General features: G+C 38.8%; 1 protein-coding gene across 2 annotated transcripts in view; it reads right to left on the minus strand.

Annotated features, from left to right (window-relative positions):
• LOC126263146 (transportin-1) overlaps positions 1-25308 on the minus strand; it is a 148936-nt gene extending 123628 nt beyond the window's left edge. For both annotated transcript variants that reach the window (XM_049960180.1, XM_049960181.1), the window contains exons 1-4: positions 25171-25308; positions 24795-24923; positions 13075-13150; positions 11169-11425 (exon numbers count right to left, since the gene is read on the minus strand). In XM_049960180.1, coding sequence (XP_049816137.1) covers positions 11169-11425; positions 13075-13150; positions 24795-24899 — 438 coding nt within the window. In that variant the 5' untranslated portion in view covers positions 24900-24923; positions 25171-25308. The remainder of the gene's footprint in view (positions 1-11168; positions 11426-13074; positions 13151-24794; positions 24924-25170) is intronic.
• Positions 25309-26957: the final 1649 nt, after the last annotated feature.

Here is a 26957-nt window from a genome sequence, read left to right on the forward strand (position 1 = left end):
CTACAACATCTGAACTCAATATATGAAAACATAAACTTTACTATGGAGTTGGAGAAGGACTGATGCCTGCCATTTTTAGATGTCTTGGCGCAACGTAAGAACGATGGCACATTTGGTCACTCAGTATATAGAAAGCACACTCACATAGACCTTTACTTGAAAGCCGCTAGTTTCCACCATCTAGCACAAACGATGGGTGTTTTGAAGACATTGATTCACCAAGCCCATATCATCTCTGACACTGATAGTTTGCAAATGGAACTGGAACACTTGCAGACAGTATTTCTGAAGAATGGGTATTCGTCCCAGCAAGTGGAGAGAGCACTGCAGAGCTGTAAACTACGGAACAAAGAAGAGGAAGCAGCCTTTAAAAAGACTGCCTATTTACCACATATTGGTAATGTTTCAGTGCAAATGGGTAGTATACTAAAAAAATATAAATTGGGAGCAATCTTTTGCCCACCTGCAAAAATTTCATCGCTGTTTGGATCTGTCAAAGATGGCCTAGAGCTGCGCAAGGCAGGTGTTTACAGGATTCCATGTGAATACAGCAAATCTGATCTAGGTCAAACGACGCGTACTGTGCAGGATCGCACTGTAGATCATCAGTGGCATACTCACCTCCTTCAACCTTGCAAGTCTGCCATCGCCGAACACTATTTCCACTGGTCATGTCATGAGTTACAGTGAGACAAAAATTGTCACCCTTACGTCTAACTTTTGGAGTTTTATTATTAATGAATCTGTGAAAACACAACTGTCTGACAGCGAGTCTCTTATTAATCGAGATGATGGTTTTCAGATGAATTCAGCATGGAATCCAATCGTTGAAAAACTTGTGCCCTCTGTAGCCAGCGTAGTTCTGTGGTGGAACCGTAGGAAGACAATCGATTTGATATTGATGCGGTGAGTTTTCACCACAAGCTGCACTGCAGAATCAAATGCGCTCAAGTAGCGCATGCACAACGCCAAATGAATTCACTTCGCATCACCTGAACTATGAACTACACTCATTGTCTTTCCAAATTAAATATATGTCCAAATCAAACACTACTGAATCATAACTACCAATACTTCAGATGTTTAACTGATTCATTCCATGGCATCCAAGCCCGAGAAGAATCTCTGTTCAAAATAACTTCGTAAAAAAAAAAAAAAACCACAAACTAATATGAATGGAGAATAAATGCTATTCTGCAGTTTATCTGATTTTATGAATGTGCAGTTTCCCTATGAAAGCATTAATTCCCAAGAAACTCATTCACTCTACCCTTCCATTATGGTTAGCTGACCCAGGTGGTTCCTGCACTCTTCAAAGTGTGTATAACTTTGATAGATTACAGAGTTCTGGCCGGAGCCATATGTATGCAGCGATTTTATGGAGCAAAGTTTATGTTCCTGCATTTAATATTATAATTAGCCAGAAGGATGGCTTCTAAAAGCATGTTTTTGGCATTGTCACTTTGCTCGAAGCAATAGTTTTTGATTGTCTAAAAGGAAAGATTCTAATTATGCCATGTGTATAGTAAACTACGTTAGGTTTTGTTTCTTATAGCAACAGTGAAAGACTTTGGAGGTAAAACAGTCATTACCCTATCCTGAATTGCAAGCAGGAACAACACTGATGAGCCTAAGAAACTGGTACCCTGCTTAATATCTTGTAGGGCCCCCTCACGAGCATTCAGAAGCGCCACAACACGACATGGCACAGACTCGACTAATGTCTGAAATAGTGCTGCAGGAAACTGACACCGTGAATCCGTACGAGTAAGAGGAATGGAGATCTCTTCTAAACAGATATGCTCAATGATTTTCATGCAGACCACTTTTAGAGTCAATACCCACTTTGGATTATAAAACAAGAACCAAATATTTTCTTCTTGGTCCACAACTTCCGTGACATTTTCTTTACAGTGCACTACTATATAGGGTGATTTTGTGATGATGTTATGAACTCTGGGATGATGGAGAAGAGTTCAGAAAAGACTGGTTCTAAAGTTACCAGTGAAAATTGTTCTGATGTGTCCGACAGTGGTCCTCTACTGCAAGCTCTTTGTCTTCTATATTTTGGAAGGAAATAGTTTGGACCAAACAAGAAAAATATGCCCAGTAAAGATGGGCTCTAAAACGCATACCTTAAGAGCTGTGAGCACCTGTTCAGTGGAAGAGAAGTGTTTCACAGTAGGAAAGAGGAACAAATGCTCACAGCTCTTAAGGTACGCATTTTAGAACCCATGTGTACCGGATATTTTTCTTCTTATTTTGGTCCACATTAACTCCTCCCAGAAATGGAAAGCAAAAAGCTTGCTGTAGAAGACGTACACTGACAGAGTAATCTGAATGACATTCAACTCTGTTTCCAGACCAGTGTCCCTTACTGCAGAATTTATCCATTTATCTTTCTTCATCATTTCTGAAAGTTTGTGCAATGGAAACTCCACGTTGGAATATCAACAATATAAGGAAAAGGATAAACTGCTATTGCCGTAAAAATGACATGTTGAGCAGCAGGCAGGCATAATGGGAAGACTAACATTTAGCTTTTGCTAAAAATCTTATTCAGACACCCCCCCCCCCTCACCCAAGTCGGAGGGGGGTGGAGGGGGGGGATATGAGCACACCTCACACACGACTGCCATTTCCAGAGGCAATGGTCTGTGTGTGTGTGTGTGTGTGTGTGTGTGTGTGTGTGTGTGTGTGTGTGTGTGTGTGTGTGCCTTTTTTGAGGTAGGCTGACCAAAAACTAAACGTGTAATATTCTTTTCATTGTGCCTGACTGCACCTCAACATGTTATCTTTACGGTAAGTAGCAATCTATCCTTTTCCTTATATTGTTGATATACTGAAAGTTTGTGACATCATAGCAGAATTACCTCAAAATTTGATCTTCTTTGAAATAATGTAGTGACCTCCTCTGATGTACATACTCCAACATTAAGCAAACTCTTTTTGATAGTTTGTACGTAAATTTTCGAAATTTGGCTCGCTCCATGTGCCATCAACTTCTTTGCAGGAAACTGCAGTTCCCACACCAATGGCCGAATTCTGTTTTACCACTGAGTGATACATGTTCTATCGTTTTGAACTAAAGCTCAAGAATCACTCTGGTTGGAAAGCCATGCGACACGATGCACAATTACCCATCAACTGTTTGTCTCACTGATAACGCTCATGTTATTTCGCACAAGTGTCTCAACATTTTGGCAACATGACCATTATCTGAGAAGGTAATAAACACAGACATTCATGTCTTTGATACTCATATTTCTCTCCACCACACTTTTTCTTCCAGCACTAGAGTTAAATGTCCACACTTAAGCAACAGAAACACTCAAACACAGGAGGAGCTTTTTCTCTTTAGAACAACTGATTTCACCCAGTTGAACAACGTTTTTTGATTTGGTTACTGATCGTCACCGTTGCAAATGCATTATCAGTCTAGCTGGGACTCTTCTCTGATGAGATATTGTCAACATTTCGACATTTTGCTGACCAGTTGGCACACTGCCTCACACTGTTTTAAGTGTGTTGAACTTTGACAGCACAGACACAATTTTCACCATAATGATGACACCCAACACTTTTGCCAAAATTTCGGATCTGTAGCGCAAGATTTTCAACTTTAGCTAACTATAGAAAAACCGAATCATTCTATCCAACATTCTTAAAAATACTGCATTAAAGTTAATTTACCTGCTTCTGATCGTTGCTCTTGTCTGACTCTTAATTTGTTCAACATTCCACGTGTTATCTCAGTGACAGATTTTGCATTTAATTTTCATCTACTGATGAGGAAATCAGGAACAAAGCCTTCTTACTCTCTTACCCAGGCTTTCATGATCATACTGTCTGTTTTAGCCAGCTGACTTCTTGTTACAACAGTAAAAATTCCATAAACCTTGAGAACTGCAGTCATCAGGAATTTCCAGATTTGACAGTTCTTCCCATCTAATTTCATTGTGTGACTCACAGAAATTTCTTCAGCCATCGTAGAATGCTTTTTGACCGAGCACGTCATGATCCTGATAGCAAAATTTTGCATAGTAAAGGCAGGTTACAATCCTTTTCTGAGTAACTTTTCGTGGTACAGGAACCTGTCCAGTATCTCAGGCAAATCATAAGAGGTCTCATCCCATAACTTGAGGTATTAGAAGATTTGCAAAGGGCAATAACATTTTTGTATCAGCAAAATGTCTTACTTGACTGCACTACATTTTTAACAATGGTTTATTTAAACACTAAGCACAGTTCTAAGCAACTATTGAAGACTTGATGAATCAAATTGGAGAGAAAAACTGATAGTGCAACTTCCTTAAATTAAGGAATCAGTTGACAGGCTACATCCTGTGGCATCAACGAGTAGTTCATTTTGTAATGAAGGGAAGAGTGGGGGATGGGGAGGTAAATATTTAGAGGGAGACAATGCAAGCAGGTTCAAGTGGATGCAGGAATACATACTGCCGAGATGGATTTTTCCCTTCAATTGTACTGTGAAACCCTACTTCTTGTCATATTTCATGATTCTACATCAATGGGAAGTACACTATAGGTTTTGATGGGTGAGTTCACAAGTATCAAAATATGCAACACAAATGGCCATACCTTTTGACTGCACTGACTCTGAAGGTAATATCCATTACATTGCAAAGAGACAATAGACCTTAATAAATGACAAATTTCAACACGAAACATCTACCCGTTCTTGAGAAAAAAGGAGAGATAGATGGACAGACAGACAGACAGACAAACAAAGCCATCCTATAAGGGTTCCGTTTTTACCAATTGAGGTACAGCACCCCAAAAATTATTAAATTTGTTGCAGAATGTACAAATTGTATAATGTATGGCTACTTTAGCACAACATTGGGATGCACATTCCTGCCCGTTCCCCTCTGTATGCACTGCTTGAAAATGATACAGCACATTCTGTTTCACAGAGGAACAGTAGTTCCTTCTCTAGATTGTCACACAGATGACAAAATGGTAGATATCGAAATAGATGACAGAGGGATAGAAAAACAATTAAAATCGCTCAAAGGAGGAAAGGCCGCTTGTCCTGATGGGGATACCAGTTCAATTTTACACAGAGTACGCGAAGGAACTTGCCCCCCCTTCTTGCAGCAGTGTACCATAGGTATCTAGAAGAGCGTAGCGTTCCAAAAGATTGGAAAAGGGCACAGGTTATCCCCATTTTCAAGGAGGGACGTCTAACAGATGTGCAGAACTATAGACCTATATCTCTAACGTCAATTAGTTGTAGAATTTTGGAACACATATTAGGTTCGAGTATAATGACTTTTCTGGAGACTAGAAATCTACTCTGTAGGAATCAACATGGGTTTCGAAATAGACAATCATGTGAAACCCACGCTATTCGTCCACAAGACTCAAGAGGGCCATAGACACGGGTTCCCAGGTAGATGCCGTGTTTCTTGACTTCCGCAAGGCGTTTGATACCGTTCCCTTGTCGTTTAATGAACAAAATAAGAGCACAGGGACTATCAGACCAATTGTGTGATTGGATTGAAGAGTTCCTAAGTAACAGAACACTGCATGTCATTCTCAATGGAGAGAAGTCTTCCGAAGTAAGAGTGATTTCAGGTGTGCCGCAGGGGAGTGTCGTAGGATCGTTGCTATTCACAATATATATAAAAGACCTTGTGGATAACATCGGAAGTTCAATGAGGCTTTTTGCGGATGATGCTGTAGTATATCGTGAGGTTGTAACAATGGAATATCGTACTGAAATGCAGTAGGATCTGCAACAAATTGACACACGGTGCAGGGAATGGCAATTGAATCTCAATGTAGACAAGTGTAATGTGCTGCGAATACATACAAAGAAAGGTGCTTTATCATTCAGCTACAATATAGCAGGTCAGCAACTGGAAGCTGTTAATTCCATAAATTGGAAGAATCCTAGGGAAATGCAGTCCGAAAACAAAGGAAGTAGGTTACAGTACACTTGTTTGCCCACTGCTTGAATACTGCTCACCGGTGTGGGGTCCGTACCAGACAGGGTTGATACAAGAGAGAGAGAAGATCCAATGGAGAGCAGCACACTTCATTACAGGATCATTTAGTAATCACGCAACTTTTATGGAGATGATAGATGAAGTCCAGCGGAAGACTCTGCAGGAGAGATGCTTAGTAGCTCGGTACGGGCTTTTGTTGAAGTTTCGAGAACATACCTTCACCGAGGAGTCAAGCAGAATATTGCTCCCTCCTACGTATATCTCGTGAAGAGACCATGAGCATAAAATCAGAGATTAGAGCACACACAGAGACATACCAACAATCTTTCTTTCCATGGACAATACGAGAATGGAATAGGAGGGAGAACCGATAGAGGTACTCAGGGTACCCTCCGCCACACACCATCAGGTGGCTTGCAGAGTAGGGATGCAGATGTAGATGCTGCCACATAGTGCACTGTGACAACTTGGGAGGGGGCAAGGCAGGGCACACATCATGAGCAACGCTCACCCGAACAGACGTGTGAGGACAGCTGAACTACATGTACACTAACTTGCTTACTCACTATCACTCGTCATTACAAAACAACTGATATCCGAGTGCTGCCGCAGCTAACAGCTAGTCCAAAACATGTACAGTATCTTAATGCAAGTGAAAAAACTTTATTTAAAGACTATGTACAAAATGAATGGTTGGTGTGACTATTTCCCATCTGTTTAGCAATTTTGTCACTGGATAATATTCTATAAGATATTGTCAATTGTTGTTGACATTCACTTGTACATTTTTTTTTGGTGTGGTATACCTTATAAAGTGAGATAATGTGTTATTGTGGAACATTGTGTTTTGTAATTACCATAAAGGTGCTTCTGCACAATTTTCACAATAGAGGATATGTCTATATACCTAAAACCAGTTAACTTTTGCGAACTATTAACATAATGTTAAATTTTATTTCAGGATGTGAAATAGTGGAGAAGTAACATTATTTATTCGTAAATACAGAAAGCTGATACACAAATCTTTGAAAGCCTTTGATGAACATTAGACTGGTCACTTGAGAATTATATAAAATACCAAAAATTTCAACTTTCTGCTGTAATCCTAATGGAAAGGTCAAAATAACCATATGAAAAACATTTTCTTGTTTCCCAATGGATGACAGGAAAAATTTTCAGAAGCAGATGTTGGTATAATACGTCTAGCACAGAGAATGATGATCTAGTGTGTTCTGAGGTCAAACAATAAAGTAAAAAAATGTTTAAGTTGTAATGATGTACAATACATTGTGCCAGTGCAGCCCCAGAAACTTTGAATGCTTCTTTACAGTCTGTTGGTGAATCGACAGTTAAGAAAAAACAACTATGTAAGGCAAAGTGCCATAAGAAAACTAACAAAAGTGACTTCAGCAATCCTAAGAAAAGTACAGATGCTACCTTCTGATGAAGTTATATGATCATTCAGGATCAGAGATGACCGTTCACATGAAAGAGAAATTTAGTGCTTGCACATTTCAATGTACACAGATGGAATTTCCCACAATTTCACATAAAAGCTGGAATGTTAAGATGCTACAAGAGGAATTTAACAAACTACATAGCTAGAAAAGTAAAATATTTGGTGAAGGTCAAGGGTATTTGGTCTTATCCTAATCCAAAACCTAGTAAGCCTCAAACAACTACTGATTTTGTAAAAAAACTTATATTGTTCTGATAAGATAAGCAGGTCAGTGTCTGGTAAAAGTTTTTTTTTGCTCATAATGGAGATAAAATTCAGGAGCAAAAATAATTAGTTTTAAGTAATCGGAAAGAAATTTCTGCATAGTTCGAAGACAACTACCCATATCTCCACAACGGCTTTTAGAAGTTTGCAGAGCTACAACCCAAAAACTGTATTTTAGTGGGGAGTAGTATAGAGAGCAAGAGCATCTGTGTACATCTCACCAAATTTCAAACTTATGGTGTCTGGTTGTAATATTTCTCAGCTGACGACAGATGGTGATAGTCCGATGGAAAACAACAAACACTGCATTTCAAAACTTGTGTGTAGACCATCATTACCTGCTTTCCACTTTGGTGAATACCAATTCTGTCCAAAGTATTTACAAGCATTGTTGGATACTAATGTACTTACAAACAACAAGTCTCTGTTGATTATACACCTCTAGAAACTGTCATGAAATCCTGTGACAACTCTTTTGACAGATTAAAATAATCTGCATATTTTCTTTGTGACCAGTCAATAATCAACTTCCCACAAAAACAGTGAAAAACAAGCTGAGAGAAGGTTATTTTACTGAGAACTGGACATTTGTTGTATAGGAAGAAGTTCCGGGCTATCACTGGACAAACAAACAGGCAATAATTCATCCCTTTGTAGTTTAATACAAGGATGGTGATGACTTTAGCACACAAGCCTTACCAAATCAGAATGCCTCACATGACATTGTTGCATTCATATCAGATACACATCCAAACAATATATACTACTTCTCTGACCGAGCTCAGTATGACAGTAGAAAGGATTTCATCAACTTGTTGCTATTGTGAAGAAAATTTCTATATTAATGCCCAATGGCATTTTTCAGCCACCTATCATGGTAAAGGTGCTAGTGATAGGGTTTGTGGAACCGTCAGGTGACTGACTGCTCAATCAGGTCTGCAATGACCACACACACTTGTCAAATCATGACAACCACCCAACTTTCTGTGTTTGCCAAAGGAAACGTACAAGGATCAATTTCAAGTACACTACTATGGAAGACCATTAAAAATGAAGAATTGGAAGTTACTTAGAGATCTGAAAAATGCTGCACAATTGTGGATATGCAAAAACTTCACACTTTTATTCCCCTAAGCAAAATGAAACTGGTGATAGCTGTTGCCACTGAGCCAGTATTATTTGGCAACATCAAAGGATATACTGCTTGTGAATATAGTGGAAACTGGTAATTAGCCTGTCTAGCTGGAAAAATCAGGAAAAGGATGAAATAACAGCTTCTTACATCCACAAGGACCGTCAACACCTTTCACATTCCCCCGTCATACAGACATTCTTTCCAATAAGCAGCATGGAAGTAAACACTATCTTGAACCCTCAAACTGCTATAGGGCAAAAATATACGAGTACATTATTCTGTGCATAGGACGTAGACAAAGATGAAATGGGTATATGATTCTGCACGAAGAATTTGACAGAGCACTGAAAGACCTAAGTCTAAACAAGACCCCGGGAGTAGAAATCATTTCATTAGAACTACTGATAGCCTCCTTGGAAAAGCCAGCTGTGACAAAACTCTACCATCCGGTGAGCAAGATGTAAGAGACAGGCGAAATACCCTCAGACTTCAAGAAGAATATAATAATCCCAATCCCCCCCCCAAAAGCAGGTGTTGACAGCTGTGAAAATTACCGAACTATCAGTTTAATAAGTCATGGCTGCAAAATACTAACACAAATTCTTTCGGTACAAATGGAAAAACTGGTAGAAGCTGACCTCGGGGAAGACCAGTTTGGATTCTGTAGAATTATAGGAAAACATGATGCAATACTGACCCTACGACTTATCTTAGAAGAAAGATGAAGGAAAACCAAACCTATGTTTTTAGCATTTGCAGATTTGGAGAAAGCTTTTGACAATGTTGAGTGGAATATTCTCTTTCAAATGCTGAAGGTGGCAGGGGTCAAACACAGGGAATGAAAGGCTATTTACAATATGAACAGAAACCAAATGGTAGTTGTAAGAGTTGAAGGGCACGAAAGGGAAGCAGTGGTTGAGAAAGGAGTGAGAAAGGGTTGTAGCCTATCCACAATGTTATTCAATCTGTATAATGAGCAAGCAGTAAAGGAAACAAAATCTGGAGTAGAATTAAAATCCACACAGAAGAAATAAAAACTGAGGTCTGCTGATGACATTGTAATTCTGTTAGATAGCAAATGATCTGGAAGAGCAGTTGAATGGAATGGACAGTGTCTTGAAAGGAGGATATAAGATGAACATCAACAAAAGCAACATGGGGATATTGGAATGTAGTCAAATTAAATCAGGTGATGCTGAGGGAATTAGATTAGGAAATGAGACACAAAGTAGTAGATGAGTTTTGCTATGGGGAGCAAAGCAAAATAACTGATGATGGTCAGAGTGGAGAGGATATATAAAATGTAGACTGGCAATGGCAAGGAAAGCGTTTCTGAAGAAGAGAAATTTGTTAATATCGAGTATAGATTTAAGTGTCAGGAAGTCGTTTCTGAAAGTATTTGTATGGAGTGTAGCCATGTATGGAAGTGAAACATGGATGATAAATAGTGTAGACAAGAAGTGAATAGAAGCTTTCGAAATATGGTGCTACAGAAGACTGCTGAAGAGTAGATGGGTAGGTCACGTAACTAATGAGGAGGTACTGAGTACAATTGGAGAGAAGAGGAATTTGTGGCACAACTTGCATAGAAGAAGGGATTGGTTGGTAGGACACATTCTGAGGCACCAAGGGATCACCAATTTAGTATTGGAAGGGAAATGTGGACAGCAAAAATCACAGAGGGAGATCTAGAGATGAATAGACTAAGCGGATTAAAAAGGATGTAGGTTGCAGTAGTTACTTGGAGATGAATAAGCTTGCACAGGATAGAGTAGCATGGAGAGCTGCATCAAACCAATCTCTGAACTAACAACAACAACAACAACAACAACAACAACCACCCTGCAAAAATTGTGCTGCAGAAGTTTTTTCTAACTTTAAAAACAAGAGAAAACTTTTTTACTTACTATGTAACATTTATTACAGACATAAAACAAATGTGTATTATAGGCCACTGAAGATGTTTTACAAATAAAAGAAGTGAAAAGCAAATGCCAAAAAACATCCTGCATTACATTTAGTTGTGAAGATGAAATACACCTCCATGAAAATCAATATTCTCTCACCAAAAAAAAATTCATTTTTTCTATGCTTTGAGCACTCATTACTCAGTAAACCTTTATCAGAAAAATGTGAAAAATTGTTCTGCACTACTATATATGAATACTAGCCTATATGTGTACCCTAAATCCAAGAGGGTTACATAGAAAATCTTGCTTTCTTTTGTTGGTTTGACCTGTACCTGTACCAAACCCGTGAAGTAAATTGTTGGGAGTGGATGAATAAATATAAAGCACTCTACTACATCCAACAGTACAGCAACTGCTTATCTTACCTCACAGACATTATAATCTGATGAATCCAGCATTTGGCACAAAGCAGGCAACAGATCAGGCCAAGCTGTAAGCTCCCCTTTAGAGGCAATAGTAGTGATAAGGATACCAACAGTTGCTCGAATTAGAGGGCTTGGATCGCCCACCGCTGACAGGCATTCCTGCTTTATAAACTCTGTCACTTCCGGCAAGAATTTATGATAATGGGCTTTCACATTATTTTTCAATATCAGCCCACTGAGTGATCTGGTTGGCTCATCTGCAAACATGAAACAGGAATTGTATGCAACATATGCATTAATATTATACAATCTAAACACATCAAACTTTACAGGCATATCCAACATGAGTTCTGAGTTATTAAACACTACCAGTGGAATCACAATATCTTTTCTCTCTCTCTCTCTCTCTCTCTCTCTCTCTCTCTCTCTCTCTCTCTCTCTCTCTCTCCCCCCCCCCCCCCCCCCTCACTCTCCGAAATACTACTTGATATTTGAGTGGTCACATTAATGTTTACTTTTAATTGCTATTCTGGTTTTTCCTGTCTTCTAGACTATCTCTCTTCCACTGTACAGTTTTTGCCTATTTAAAACCTCAAACAGTTTTGCTTCACAAATGTTCATTCAAACCTCTACTTCAATTAACTGTGGTGACAACAGTTGCCTTTACCACTTCTATCTTCCAGGTTATCAATCTCATTTGCTACTGCCATTAGTTGTTCTCTTATGTTGTACTGTGCCACACTTTCCTGTGATTTTCCTGACTTCCCACTTTAACGACTGAATAACCTAATTTCCTCTAAGCCTTTCCTTTCTCTTCCTATAAGGCATTTATTTCTTTAACAGGACTTTCTAAGACAATTTAAGAAAATTTCTTCCCTCCCTTTTGCCAAAAGATCAAATATACTGACAAAATTGGCAAAACTATTTTCTTCAGTAATATTTATGCTGGAGTTCTGTGTACTTCCTTTTTAATATACGTAAATTTATTTATTTATTTTTGTAAACAAAGTCCTGTTAGAAAAACTTGAAAACAGGGCAAAATATGTTTCCAGTTACTCTTTAAAAGTTACAGCCTGCATTTGGAATTATGACAATTTTTTGTATTATTATCCATACATTTAACTTACAAAGGCAACGAGAAAATTTCTCAACCTGGTACACAGAAGGCGATTCTGACAAAATTTTCTTTTTGCGAGAGTGGTACTTGTTACATAATAACTTGTCCAAAAGCTTCACAACAATTACAAACTTTCTCATGCGCCTATTGACCACGCAACACATCGGCCACATTGAGCCTTGTTTACATGTACAGGATGCTCGGATACAGGTTGAAAAGCTTGAAACAGTGTTATAGAGTAGATTGTGCTGAGAAATAATTGTTAAGAAAAAAATTTGATACATTGCATCATTTATAAGTTAATTAGCTTTTAAGTTAGCCAAGCAGGCTGTTGTGTGCACAAATTCAAGCAACCTGTCAGAGACAGTGTCACCAAACGTTTTCTTCATTTGGTTTCCTTAAACCTAACAAAAGAGTGATACAAAAATTGAACACAGGATGGTAGTAAGGGTCAAATCCAAGAAAGGCTGAGCAGTCTTTTGCACTACCATCTACACTATGATAACTACTGACACTAATTCTATCTATCAGTCTACTTTAATTTGCGTGCTCAACAGTTTGATTGGTAATTAATTCTGAAATAGTGCAATGCATCACATTTCTTTATTTACAATCACTTCTCAGCATAACCTCTTATGCAACACCCTTACAAGCTTTTCAGATTGTTGCTGACCACCCTGTAGAAATTAGCAAATTTTATCTCTAACAAGCATCTCGTAAATGTATCAGATTTTTAAAAAGCTTACTATACAGGTTCAATACACAGCCTATGTAAATACTCAGCTTTACCTTCTGATGTGAGTTTTGTGAGAACAAAAATCAAGTAGTTGTTGAAGTCGGGAAATTTGTTTAATTCCTCCAATTTCTGTATATAAATTAAGGACAACTATTTCTTTGTTTGCTAGTAATAACACACAACAAATGGTTCAAATGGCTCTGAGCACTATGGGACTCAACTGCTGAGGTCATAAGTCCCCTAGAACTTAGAACTACTTAAACCTAACTAACCTAAGGACAACACACACATCCATGCCCGAGGCAGGATTCGAACCTGCGACCGTAGCGGTCGCGCGGTTCCAGACTGTAGCGCCAGAACCGCTCGGCCACCAGCGGCCGGCAATAACACACAACACTGAATGTATATTCTACAGTACACCAAGTAGCATACCTCTACACCTACATACATACTCCACAAGCCACAGTACGCTATGCGGTGGAAGGATACCATCTACCACCACTAGTTGTTTCATTTACTGTTCCACTCAAAAATAGAGTGAGGGGAAAGACTGTCTATATGCCTCCACATGAGCCCTAATTTCTCTTATCTTCGTGTCCTTATAAGAAATGTATGTTGGTGACAGCAGAATCGTTCTGCTGTCAGCTTCAAATGCCAGTTCTCTAAATTTTCTCAGTAGTGTCCCTCAAAAGGAATGTGACCTCCGGAGTCAGCTTCAAATCTCGGTTCTCTAAATTTTCTCGATAGTGTTCCTCCAAAAGAATGTCGCTTCCCCTTCAGGGACTCTGATCCGAGTTATCGGAGCATCTCCATAATACTTGCATGTTGCTCAAACCTACCAGCAACAAGCCTCTGCAAGCTTCACACTAACAGTACTCAAGAAGAGATTACACTAGCATCCTATATTTGGTCTCCTTATATATGAACACCACTTTCCCCAAAGGCTCCCAACACACCAAAGCTGACCATTCGCCTTCCCTACCACAGTCCTCACAGGCTCATTTCCTGTTACGGAGACCTGGCTGAAAATGACTTACAAGTTTGTGGCAGCCACCATCGGTAATGCTGAAATTCAATATGGTGTTGGCCCACCCTTAGCCTTGATGACAGCTTCCACTCTCGCAGGCATACATTCAGTAAGGTGCTGGAATGTTTCTTGAGGCATGGTAGCCCATTCTTCACGGAGTGCTGTGCTGAGGAGAGGTATCAATGTCAGTCGGTGAGGCCTGGCAGAAGATGCCATTCCAAAACATCCCAAAGGTGTTCTATTGGATTCAGGTCAGGACTCTGTGCAGGCCAGTCCATTGCAGGGTGGTGGTTGTTGTGTAACCACTCCACCACAGACCATGCATTATGAACAGGTGCTGGATAGTGTTGAAATATACAATCGCCACCACCGAATTGCTCTTCAACAGTGAGAAGCAAGAAGGTACTTAATATATCACTGTAGGCCTGTGCTGTGATAGTGCCATGCAGAACAACAAGGGCTGCAAGCCCCCTTCATGAAAAACACGACCACACCATAACATCACTGCTCTGAATTTTACTGTTGGCACTACACACATTGGCAGATGACCTTCACCGGGCATTTGCCATATGCACACCCTGCTATTGGATCACCTCACTGTGTACCGTGATTCGTCACTCCACTCAACGTTTTTCCACTGTTCAATAGAGGCATTGTTTGGCATTTACTGGCATGATGTGTGGCTTATGAGCAGCTGCTCGACAATGAAACAAATTTTCTCACCTCCCACCTAACTGCCATAGTACTTGCAGTGGATCCTGTTGCAGGTTGGAATTCCTGTGTGATGCTTTGGATAGATGTCTGCCTATTACACATTATGACCCTCTTCGAGGCTGGCCTTTACGCTTTTGTGTTGTACATATCCCTTCACATTTCCACTTCATTATCACGTCGGAAACTATGGACCTAGGGATGTTTAGAAGTGTGGAAATCTCGCGTACAGACGTATGACATAAGTGACACCCAATCACCTGACAACATTTGAAGTCCGTGAGTTCCGCGGAGTGCCCCATTCTGTTCTCTCACAATATCTAATGACTGACTACTGAGGTCGTTGATATGGAGTATCTGGCACCACAATGCACCTAATAAGAAAAATGTACATTTTGAGGGATATCCAGATTCTTTTGATCACAGTGGATATTCAAATGGTGTGACTGTGTCAAACAGGGCACTACTAATGCTGTATCTGAACATTATCGTTATTTCCTGGTTTATTAACTTTCATAACCACAGTTGCTATAATGACACCATGACTGCTAATCCCTGCCTCTACAGTGATCCTGTCGACAAAGTCCAGCCAACAGGTAGCTACATATTTCAGTTGTGTGTGGGCTGCTGAACTGGCAGCTCGAAAGTTTTCGGAAAACTGTTCAACAGTACTTCATACGGCTGTCTGTCTGTCCCCCCTGCAATGAATCTCCTCCTCTGTCCACCCCTTCCTCCTCCCCCTCTCTGTACATCCCCCTTTCTCTGATGAATTCATCCTTCCCCTCTCTATCCATCTTCCCCCTCTGCTTATCCATGCCTGCACCTGCAAGGCATGCCAATACTACCTGCACAACATGTCCATTATGCAAGGCAGCCTATCAATCACTAGTAGAAAAAAATCTTTTTGCCCCATCTCCACCTCTATGGTAGCATGGAGGTTCTGACTGGACAGTGCTGATTCTCATTTAGCTAGCATACCACATTTCGGTGGAAAGATTCAGTGGTTTTAGACGATATGCTGGACATGACGCTATTTTATGTACAGACAGGTTGTTGAATGGTTGAAAACTTAAACTTAATAATTTATCTTGGTAGCAAAATCAATAAATCTCTTAACAGTAAAGTGATAAGAACTACAGTAAAGTAATAAGACCAAAATTGAAACAGGCTGTATCGAATGCCATTTGCTATGTGAGCATTCTCAGTGCCTGCTTATTTTTTTATGTACACCAGCAGCATAGTTTTGTCATTTTCACCCACAGGAACGGGAGTGGCATAGAGATGGGCCAAAATGTTGTGTAGGTTGGGCAAAACTGTGGCCAAGAACAAACCAATGGCATCCTTATGCCATTCCCATTACATAACCACAGGAGTACTATCGCTGTGGAAGAACAGATGCAAGGCCTGCCCGACTCACCCACCAAGTACTTCCTACTCCAGTCCTGCCAGATGCTTATCCTATTCCATCAGAGGCACAGCCATCAGTGCAAGCAGCCATATCATATAGCAACTCTCCTGCAATCAGAGCACAGTTTTTTTAATGATGGTATGACAAACCTGCTATCCACTAGAATGATTTGTCACTAACTGTGGCCAAGAACAAAGCTAACCATGCAGCAGCACAATACACTGTTGAGCGCTACATATTCATATTCAAATCCAATGGATGCTTCACAGCCTATCCCATATGGATCCTTACCTCCAGCACCAGCTTTTCTGAATTACACAGATGGAAGTTATTCTTCGCTCCCGCAATCCTCCTGGCCTCAATCTCCACTAACCCACAGTCCTCACAACTTTGACCCCATAGTCTCTCCTTCCTTTGCCCTGTCATTCCCAATAGATCAACACAATTTTCATCATGTGCCGCACCTCACCAGCTCCGGCATCCATGTAGCACATGCCTCGCCCATGCACCTACGATCCCTCCCTTCCAGATTCCTTGCCAGCACACCTATCTCCCTCTAAGCCACTAGTTACCTACCCCAACCATTTTTCCAGGCTCTAGCTACCCCCCTCCCCAATCCTAGTTCACCTCCCAAACTCCAATCCCATTAATAGTGTGACACCCAATGAAATGCACACATTAGAATTCACTGTAAACAAGAAATGTTGCGAGTTCTAATATTGGTGGCATAATTGTTCCACATCCGCAAGGTCATTATACGATCATCATCATTAATACTGTTGTGTCAATATTGTGTGACCTGTTTACATGCAAGTGATGAAATATAATACCCTATCGCACCTTTGCAGCGCACTGATGCTTCCATAATAATAACAGACAAATTCTTCGTTTGTGTAGCCGCAGTATCAGTGGCTGCTGGATAAGTTTCTTATTAATTCTAGTACTATGCATGCAAATGCTGAAATTAGTTTCTTCCATCACAACACACTTAGTCATACTAGGTTAAAACTTCATAACAGAGGGGATTGTTCATATGTTTCTTGCTTGTAATAAGAATCTGATATCAGCATGCACATTTTCACCTTCGGCACTGAGGCTGCAAATAAAGAATGACCAAGAAAATGTATCATAAGTAAAATTCACCGTAAATGTACAAGCAGAGAATGCACCCACTTGTAAGAGACTCGATCGAAAGCTTCCATTGACAAGTTTCAATTAACAGATATATGTGACATAAAATGTAATTTAGCACTTCCATATACAATAACGTATTCATATGTCAATCAATGCACCAATTTTTATGTATCTAGTAATCCACTGTGAACACTGAAACATGTCAAACAAGACTGACTATTAGGGCAATATTTTTTGGACATCCAACTCCACTGACTACTGGCAACCATGCAGTGGTATGGATCAAGGGAAAGGACTGTCTCCCCCCCCCCCCCCCCAAGCCATTCTTTTCAACTGCTTACCCTACATAGTACTGCCTCCATAAAACAACTACAGCAGTTGATAGCTACCCTGAACTACAACCTTAAAAGCGCTGCCCACTACTAGGGGAAGCTACATTTCACTTGATGGCATCCCAAGTGGTCACATAAGCACCTTCATGTCTTGAGTGTTTCTCACATCATTCTGTCAAAAATGGAAGGGTGTTTTCATTCCCACACAGAAGATACTGGCTGCCTGTATACAGCTATAAGCAAACAATGATATACAAGGACAAGACTTTAGACTCCCTCTGCCTTTTGCAATTTAAGACAACGATGAACATTTTAGTGGCCACATTTAATCACATGCCAACATCCTCTAAATGAAAAAAAAAAAAAACTGCACCATCTGCCTTAAGGGGACTCGTACCACACAAAATGACAAAATTTGACATTTTTACTTTTATGCACATAACGAAAATATGGATGTTTATGCTTAATTTGGTGTAGATTTTATTGAAATATTCAATTATTTACTATTTTAAATAAATATTTGAAAATAATCACACAATGACATTTCCGAGAATTTTGTCTTCCCTCATTTAGTCTAGAAGGCTGAGGTTTCTTTTGTTTTGTAGAGAACTGTCCGTTTCATAAGTTGCCTACACTGGCAGTACTTCGCAGTAAACTCTTTGAACTGTACATTTGTTTGTGTTTGACAACAACAGTTATCCACTAGCCGTGTTTTAGTTTCTGTGTTAGTTTTTGTCATGACTAAACCAAAAGGAGTGTTTAAAAAATACGAAACAAAGGAAACAGATACTACAGAACAAATATAGCAGCAATAAAAACAGTGGTTAGTGCCGAAGGGCGTGACAATTTGGTTGTAAATAGTGACAGTCCTCCTACCCCTCCGAGTGCTTCCAAGAAAAACCTGCTGGGTAATGATGTAAAATACACTGCAGCTTCAGACAGTGAAACGAACTGCCATATCATTATTAATCTCCACACAATTATTTCAGCTTTGTGTGAAACAGTGTGTTGTCATGTATGTGGAGAGGAAACTGAAATTACTGAAAAGCTATCTCAACACAATGGTCTGGTGTGCACTTCACAAATAATGTGTTTGAACTGTAAAAGCGAAAAGACTTTCAAGACTTCAGAAGTAAGTGCAAAGAATGGACTTTTTGACACTAATCTAAGATACTTCTATGGACTTAGATACATAGGAAAAGGCCATTAGGCTGGTAAGGTTCTTTGCGGCTTGCTGAACCTCCCTAGTCCCCCAACAAAATACAACAAATACAACTCCATAGTAAGAAGTAGTGTCAAGGCGTGTGCTATGGAGTCAATGACTACAGCAGAAGAGCAGGCTGTGGCAGGAAATGGTAGTTCTGACATAGCAATATCATTCGACGGATCCTGGCATAAAAGAGGTTTCCAGTCAAAGAATTCATGTGCATCTATTATCACCATCGAGAATGGGAAAGTGTTGTATGTTGATGTGTTGACCGTGTACTGTCAGGGTTGTAGGCAAGCAAACTAAGCATGAAATGAATTGTCAGAGAAACTATGAAGGAACTAGTGGAGGGATGGAGGTTGCTTCTGCAGTGAAAATGTTCCAACGTTCCCAGCATGACCGTGCTGTTCGCTACATGAGGTTTCTTGGGGATGGAGACTCACGATTGTATAAAGCAGTGGTGGAGAGTAAACCCTATGGTGATTTGTCAATTACAAAACTAGAGTGCATTGACCATGTGCAAAAGAGAATGGGCATGAGACTACATAGACTCAAACAGCAGTTGGGAAGTACCAAGTTATCTGATGGTCTTAGTATAAGACATTGACTGACTGATAAACAAACTGATCAGATTACACAATATTATGGTATGGCTATTGGAAGTAACAGAGATAATTTAGATGGTATGAAGAGAGCTGTTTGGGCAATTTATTTTCACAAGCTGTCTACAGATGCTGAACCAATACGAAACCTCTGTTCCACTGAATGGTATAAATACTTGAAAGCAAAAGAGGAGGGTAAAGTAGACACTGTCTCGCACAAGATTACTATACCAAATGCTGTTATGCTTGCCATGAAACCTGTGTTTAGGATCTTGCCCAACCAGAGCTGTTTAAGAAATGTCTCAAGGGCAAAACACAAAATGCAAATGAATCATTAACAATGTTGTATGGTCAATGATACCAAAAAATGTGTTTGTTGGAAGGTCTGTCTTTGAACTTGGTGTTTTGGATGCTGTTCTTACTTTTAATGATGGCTATTCTGGAAGACTACAGGTTTTGGAATATCTTGGCATTCATAAAGGTTACAAACACCATTAAAGGTGTGATGGACTTGGACCAACTGCAAATCATAAGGGCAGAGATTGCAACAAACAATGCCAAAAGAAGCCAGATCCAAGAGAAGGAGGGCAGCACTGAGTGAGGAAGATGGAGGAGATGATGACTACCACCCAGGAGGATTTTAACGTATTTTTTATGTATGTTGGCTGGAGATTAAATTTTTTTCTTTAAACGCAATTTTCTCAAGGTGACATTTTTCAGTATAAAAGCCCCCTTTTCTTGGAAACTTCTGAATCTACATCAATGAATTATTTACCACATGACAGATAGTGCAATGATGATGTAGCTCTACTTTAGTAGTATTTACTGTAATAGTTACAATTCAAGAAATTAAAATTGTGAAAATTTACACAAAAAATTATATGTTTAGGGAAAAAATAATAACTTTTTTTAGTTGTTATTTTAAAGTTATTGTAGAGCAATACACTCACAAAACATGGGAGAACATGTGATAAAAACACCACATTTATATACTCAACAGTTCCTGAGAAAACGGGTCGTTTATATAGCCAATTTAACATTGTCGAGATAGGGCGGTACGACTCCCCTTAATCATCCCTGTCACAGGTGGCAACTGTTTCATCAAACAATTTCCCTGAAATTTAAATGGATGGTGAATATTCTGAGCTGTCGTTTATTTATTTGCTATTTACTGATTATTCAAAGTTCAGTTACAATTAAAAACTAAATATGTACAATGATTTATTGGTTAATTCATTATCAATAACACTCAATCATGATACTTTGTTAACACAGTTTCAGCAAACAAATCTGAACTGAAATGCCACCTTTCCATGTTGTCATGCCATTGTATGACAACCTCAAATACATAAAAAAAATCTTTGAAGGAACACGTTTTGAACTGTTGTTACTGAAAAGTGACGATTAGATTTTAGTAGTAACAACTTTTCATAACCTCACACCCTCGCTACTGTTAGATGTAAGCATGACACAGAGAATGTCAGAAAATTATGACAGCAAAACAGGACCAAAGTGCGAATATTCAATTCTCATCTATAAAAATTGTGTTAAAATATGGATTCATATTTTTATTTTAATGAGCAACTGCCAGCTGCATGACAAGTTTAAATATGTGCACATTAGTCTACGCCACACAATCATGCAAAGCAACCCGCAAGCAAAAAATCCCAAGACAAGAATGACGATTCCTGAAGTAGGATAGCATCCCAGAGATAGACGTGATCAACTGAAAAACATATCAACAATTCAACGGATGTCACGTTTCAATACCCAACTCACAAAGCAGCTGTTCCTGAAGCAGTACCACAGAGCTGTTTGTACAAAATGATATTTCTTGCTGTGAACACACACAGTTCAACTCCTCCAAGAATGTCTCAGTTTCCTGAGCCTTTCACAGCTCCCTGAGACTAAATTCAACTTCACTGAGATTTCCCCTGATTTTTCCAGACAAGTTACCACCAAGGTATTAATTATCGAGATTTATTTCCTTGTGGTTTTCTATCTACTCATACCCTCCCATTGACCCATGCCAAAGTAAAGTAACTCACTAGTGAAGTATACCTTTTTTTCCATACTTCTTAGGTTCAACAGCAGTTTTCCTGCACTAACATTAATTTTTGTTTTCTGGGATGTGCACTGAGCAGAGGTACACATAGTAGTGCTATCGTCTCTGGCCCAGAAAGGTTCTGGTTCTGAATGGAATCTCTCCTCACTATTTGCTACTGCTCAAAATTTTGGCAAGTTATTTGCACTGTAGTTTTGTCAGCTGCTAGAACCTAAAAGTGTCTTCAATGACCCAGGTCAAACAACTCAACGTCGATTTTTTTTCTTTTTCTTCTTCTAATCACAATAGTACCATTTGGGAATTTATATGCAAGGGCCAATGTGTGAATCCAGGCCACCACAAGACTTTAAACACTTCTGGCTTGTTTGGTTGGTCAATTGAATGAAGCTTGTTCTAGCATTTCTGATGTTTCACCAGCACGAGTGGCTGGCATTGTCAACACTTCATCACCCATTACTGATGGCAGACTGCAGTTGAGCTCATGGCCACAGACTATACATATTTGATGTGCCACTTTGAGGACTATTTATTCTATAATGATGACACCTTTCTTCAGTTTTCTGCTATCTCTTCTTCTATTCTTAATGTAGTTTTGATACTTTTCCCCCCAATATTTATTATGCCTTTTTAATTTGGTATAACCATGTGTATCCAGAAACACTGCACTATCAATTTAATTTCCAGACAAAAATTGGATTTGACCCAGTTGTGAGAGTACATACTAGCTAGTTTTGAAATAAATAGATCTTGCTCTTTTCTCATATGCTTCAGTGATAATGTAATGTCCAGAAAAGTAACAATAATCACCACCTGTGGAAATGTAAAATCTTATTTCTCAATATGAAGAAAGGGATGGACAAGATGTTAAAAAAATTAAAATATAAGCTGGGGGGCAATCTCTCTCTCTGTCTCTCACTCGCTCGTCCAGGATTGTGGTGCCAATAGGTGAGAGGAAAATTAACAAGGGGGGGGGGGGGGGGATGTGTTAGCAATATACGATTAGAGAGAGATGTGTCTAAAGCAAAAAGAAATGCACAAGTTAAAATAGGACTTCAGTAACATCAATGCACAAACAAGTGAAAGATGTACATAGCTATATATAGGGATGATAAGCAAACAAGCAAATTTCTTATTCTAGCTGTGGTGGTGCTATAGCAGGCAAATGAAAGTGAGAGACTAGTAAATAGACAGAAGAGATTATGCTTTTGTACTTGTCATCTCCAGTACCTCAATATCTTCACTTTTCAACACTTGACTGCCTGTGTTATATGCATGAGCATAGGAGTTTCATCTTCCTTGATAGATGGGAAACCTGTAAATGGCAAAGTGCATGTGTGCCACAGATATCTGAACATTTACACTGAATCCCCACTGCCATGAAACAATGCTGCAGAGGGAACATGTACATTACTTTTGTGATGTGACACACAGACGACACCGAATATACATGCGACTTCAGATGATGATGCAATTGCAAATGTATAATTTCAGCACTATGTTAAATTAGCAGTCCAAACATTTTGGAGCTGCAATCTATCATCCAGCATTTAGTAGTAGTTGTTCTCCTCCTCCTCCTCCCCTCCCCACTTTAAATTTTCATAGCTAGAACTCATTCCACAGTACCATCTGAGCGGAACATCACGTGCCCATTGTCACCAGAGCCAATTTGTCAAGAAAGGGAGGGTCAGCCTTCTATCGACTCTAGCCAGTAACATTGTTCACAGCAGTTTCCAAAGACGAATGCCCAATATTGTTCTTCGATGATTAACTGACCCAAGCACAGTACACCATGTAGAGTATCATCATTTTGAGAAATAGCCTCAACCATGTATACACACTTCAATCAATATTTTCAGATGTTTACACTGCCAAATTTAAAAATAAATACTCAAGAACCACTTCAGATATCACAGAAGAACTTAACAGTACATCAATAGATTCAAATTCTTTCGCTATATCACATGGCAAAGGTTGTTGGGGTACTAAATTCAAAGTAAAAATAAAAAACAGAGCAGGCTGGAGTTAATCCCACAAATATACTGTTCTTAAAACCAAGGCTTTTTTAAATGTGCTAGAATCTATAGCCCATTTAAAAATGATTTCATATTTACGAAATGAAGTGTTATTACTTTCCCTCATTACTAAAAGATAAAATTAACGTTTTTAGTGGTCTTTCAGTTTTATCTTTGCACATGCATTCACAGATCAAAAATTACAAGTAAAACGTTATATTGCTCATTTAAAATATTTGACACACACCATCAGCTCACAAAGCAGGGTAGATTTCCTCCTGTTTTGGTAATGTTTATACATAGCCATGCAACATATAGTAGCACCATCCTGAATTATATCTAACACTTCCTGCTTTTTCAAGATCTTATAGTGATAGTGGATAAAGAAAATTGTCAACCTAGCAACAGGTTATTTATTGCCTGTATCATCCAAATACAAGAGCTTCAGAAGCATTATCGTCTATATGATTTAAGTATTTTCAAGTTTAGTTTACTACAGTCAATTGATAACAGACATAGTGATATAAATAAAGGAATGGCTTAACTTTTGTTGTGCAAATAACATCCTGGTATCCCACTAATTTCTTGGTTTAAGCTATAAATTTCGACATCAGAATTTTCAAAAAACATCTCGGCTGCCTAAGGCCTACCAATCATATTCTTTAATATTCCTGACAGCACCAGCACTAACAAAAACGTTAGGTCATAATAACAATTGCAAAGTTTCATTAAGCAATTAGTTTGTGAAAAATCTAATGTGCACCATAATATGCACCCACGTGAGAGTGACCTTCGCAACCAGTTAAACGAAATATTGGGCAAATACATTCTTACACAGTTAATTGTCACTGCCGCTTCTTAAAACCTGCGTAAATAAATCATCCTGATGGCAATGCTGCAATTACGCACTACTACGTAATAGATCTTTTTCGAGACTGATATTTGTCAACATTATTGTTTATGAGTTAATTTTAAAAAAGAAACTAGTACAATTATGCCTACGAAAACATGTCAACAGGTGAATTTCATACAGCATTACACTGGGGCACTACATATAAGCAAGGCTTACAGCTTTAGCAAGGTAAGCGAAAATGTTTACATTGAATGACTGACTAAATTCTTGAGATTCCATCATTAGTTCACACGTTAAAAACAAGTTCACACCACAAACACAGTAGCTTCGGCAGCAACGTCAATAATTCTATGGTGGCCGTTAAGCGGGTTCTCCATGAAATTAAGACAATTAAATTATCAATTTATTGATATTAAGGATACTTGTTGCACGGCACGTTGTGTAGCCGTGTCTGGAGACTGCGACTCTTTCAAAAGCTGCAATATTTGTCGCAAACCATCTTCTTGCGGCTGCCACGCCATTTTCATTATTGCTTACTCCTCGACTCACACCTGAGAACAGGAAGTTGAATAATAAGGTACTGCAAGTAACAGTTCTTTTCATCTAACGTACAAATATTTTCATTTTAGCTAGTGAAATTCATTTCTCTTTAAAGTGCGATAAGACAGTAATAACGTAATATTACGGTATACAGAAATTATAGTAGTTATTCGTGAAACATTTTGACTAGCACAAAAAAGTTCCATGTTGCCAAATCCGAAGAATTTATACCGCTCCAGATTTTAAAACATAACTTACTATTTAAAATTTCCTCGTCAAGGCCGGGTGGTAAATCAAAAAGTTACTAACAGATATCTGCACGATTACGGAGCAATAAGTTTCACACACTACTAATACTACAGAGCAACTGTCGAGTGATAGGCCGGACTGAACGACATTTACGCTGACCAACGATGTTTCCTAATTGAACTTCACTACAACTCTTGTGCGTTAACCCGAATTTAATGACGATTGATAATAAGAAAGAATGTATCGCTATTTCATGTGCAGATATTGTGGGCGTGTTACTGCGTTTGTAGCAAATACACTTACTGTCTGTCCTCGGTTATGAAAAAACGGGTGAACGCCCACGGTTTAATATTTCGAAATAATTTTCGTACAGTGGAATATTTATCTGTTGAATGGGAAGGCCGTTGGAGACAAAATCGTGTTGATAAAATCGTAATAGTGATTTCAGAATGGTATCACGTCGTACTTGATTTTTAAATAGCAGGTGATACCTTCACATTGTCATAATGCCGTGACAGTTTGCGTATTTTATAACTATATACATCTGTTGCCGGTTTGTGTTTGTTTACGTTGGACACTTTAATATGTTTCTCCAAACCTGTCAATATGTCATGGAATATATGGGATACACAACAGTAGTCTTGACGATGCATTAAGTAAATGATTTATTCATCAAATAATTTATATTAAGTGAAATAATCCTTATAGAAAAATAATTGCAATACTCACGTTTTAAGTTTCACTTTACCTCTTTCTCTCCAAATACGTTTTTTAACTGTTATGACACACTGCACAAAGTTTATAATTCTAAGTAATCGCAAAGTTTGTAATTCTAAGTAATTGATAACAATGTTTAATAAACACCCAAACTTCATGCTATAGCAAATGTTAAGCACACTTTCCTGCAGAAATAATTTTTTGCGAAACATAAACTTATGAAACACTTTCTAGGGATATGAAATTAAATGATCGCATATGAAATAGAATGATCACATAGGTTTAGTTGTGGGTAGAGCAGGTGGTAGACTGCAGTTTATTGGTAGAATACTAGGGAAGTGCAATCAGTCTACAAAAGAGTTTGCATACAAATCACTAGTGCAACCTACACTAGAACATTGCTCCAGTGCGTACCAGATAGAACAAGCAGGGGATATTGAGTGTATACAAAGAAGGGCAGCTTGAATGGTCACAGGTTTGTTTAATCAGTGCGATAGTGTCACAGAGACACTGAAGTAATTGAAATGGCAGACTCTTGAAGACAGTTGTAAACTATAACAAGAAAGTCTATTGACAAAGTTTCAAGAACCAGCTTTAAATCATTACTCTAGGGATATACTACAACCCCCTATGTATCACTCACACAGGATCGTGGAAATAAGATTAAAATAATGACTGCACGCAAAGAGGCTTCAAACAATCATTCTTCCCATGCACTATATGTGACACAGGAAGAAACCCTAATAACTGGTACAGTGGGATGTACCCCCTGCTGTGCATCCCGTGGTGGTTTATAAAGTATAGATGTAGATGTAGAAAAATGTTTCACCTTTCCTCATATAATTTAAAAGGAGACTTTATCAGCTATTCAAACATTTAAAGCCTTGATAATATAAATAAATGAAAGCCATCGGCTGAAAACACTATTTGCAACATGTTACTGCAAGTACTTTCATGTTACAACGAAAAATCAAAATCCATTTATAATCGGACAATATAGCCTTTGTTCTTATGTGGCCACCTGTATCTTCTGATAAGACAATGTGACAGTACTGTAACAGATAATTCTAATAGCTGCA

Source organism: Schistocerca nitens, chromosome 6, assembly GCF_023898315.1.
Source record: "Schistocerca nitens isolate TAMUIC-IGC-003100 chromosome 6, iqSchNite1.1, whole genome shotgun sequence".
Classification (NCBI taxonomy): domain Eukaryota; kingdom Metazoa; phylum Arthropoda; class Insecta; order Orthoptera; family Acrididae; genus Schistocerca; species Schistocerca nitens.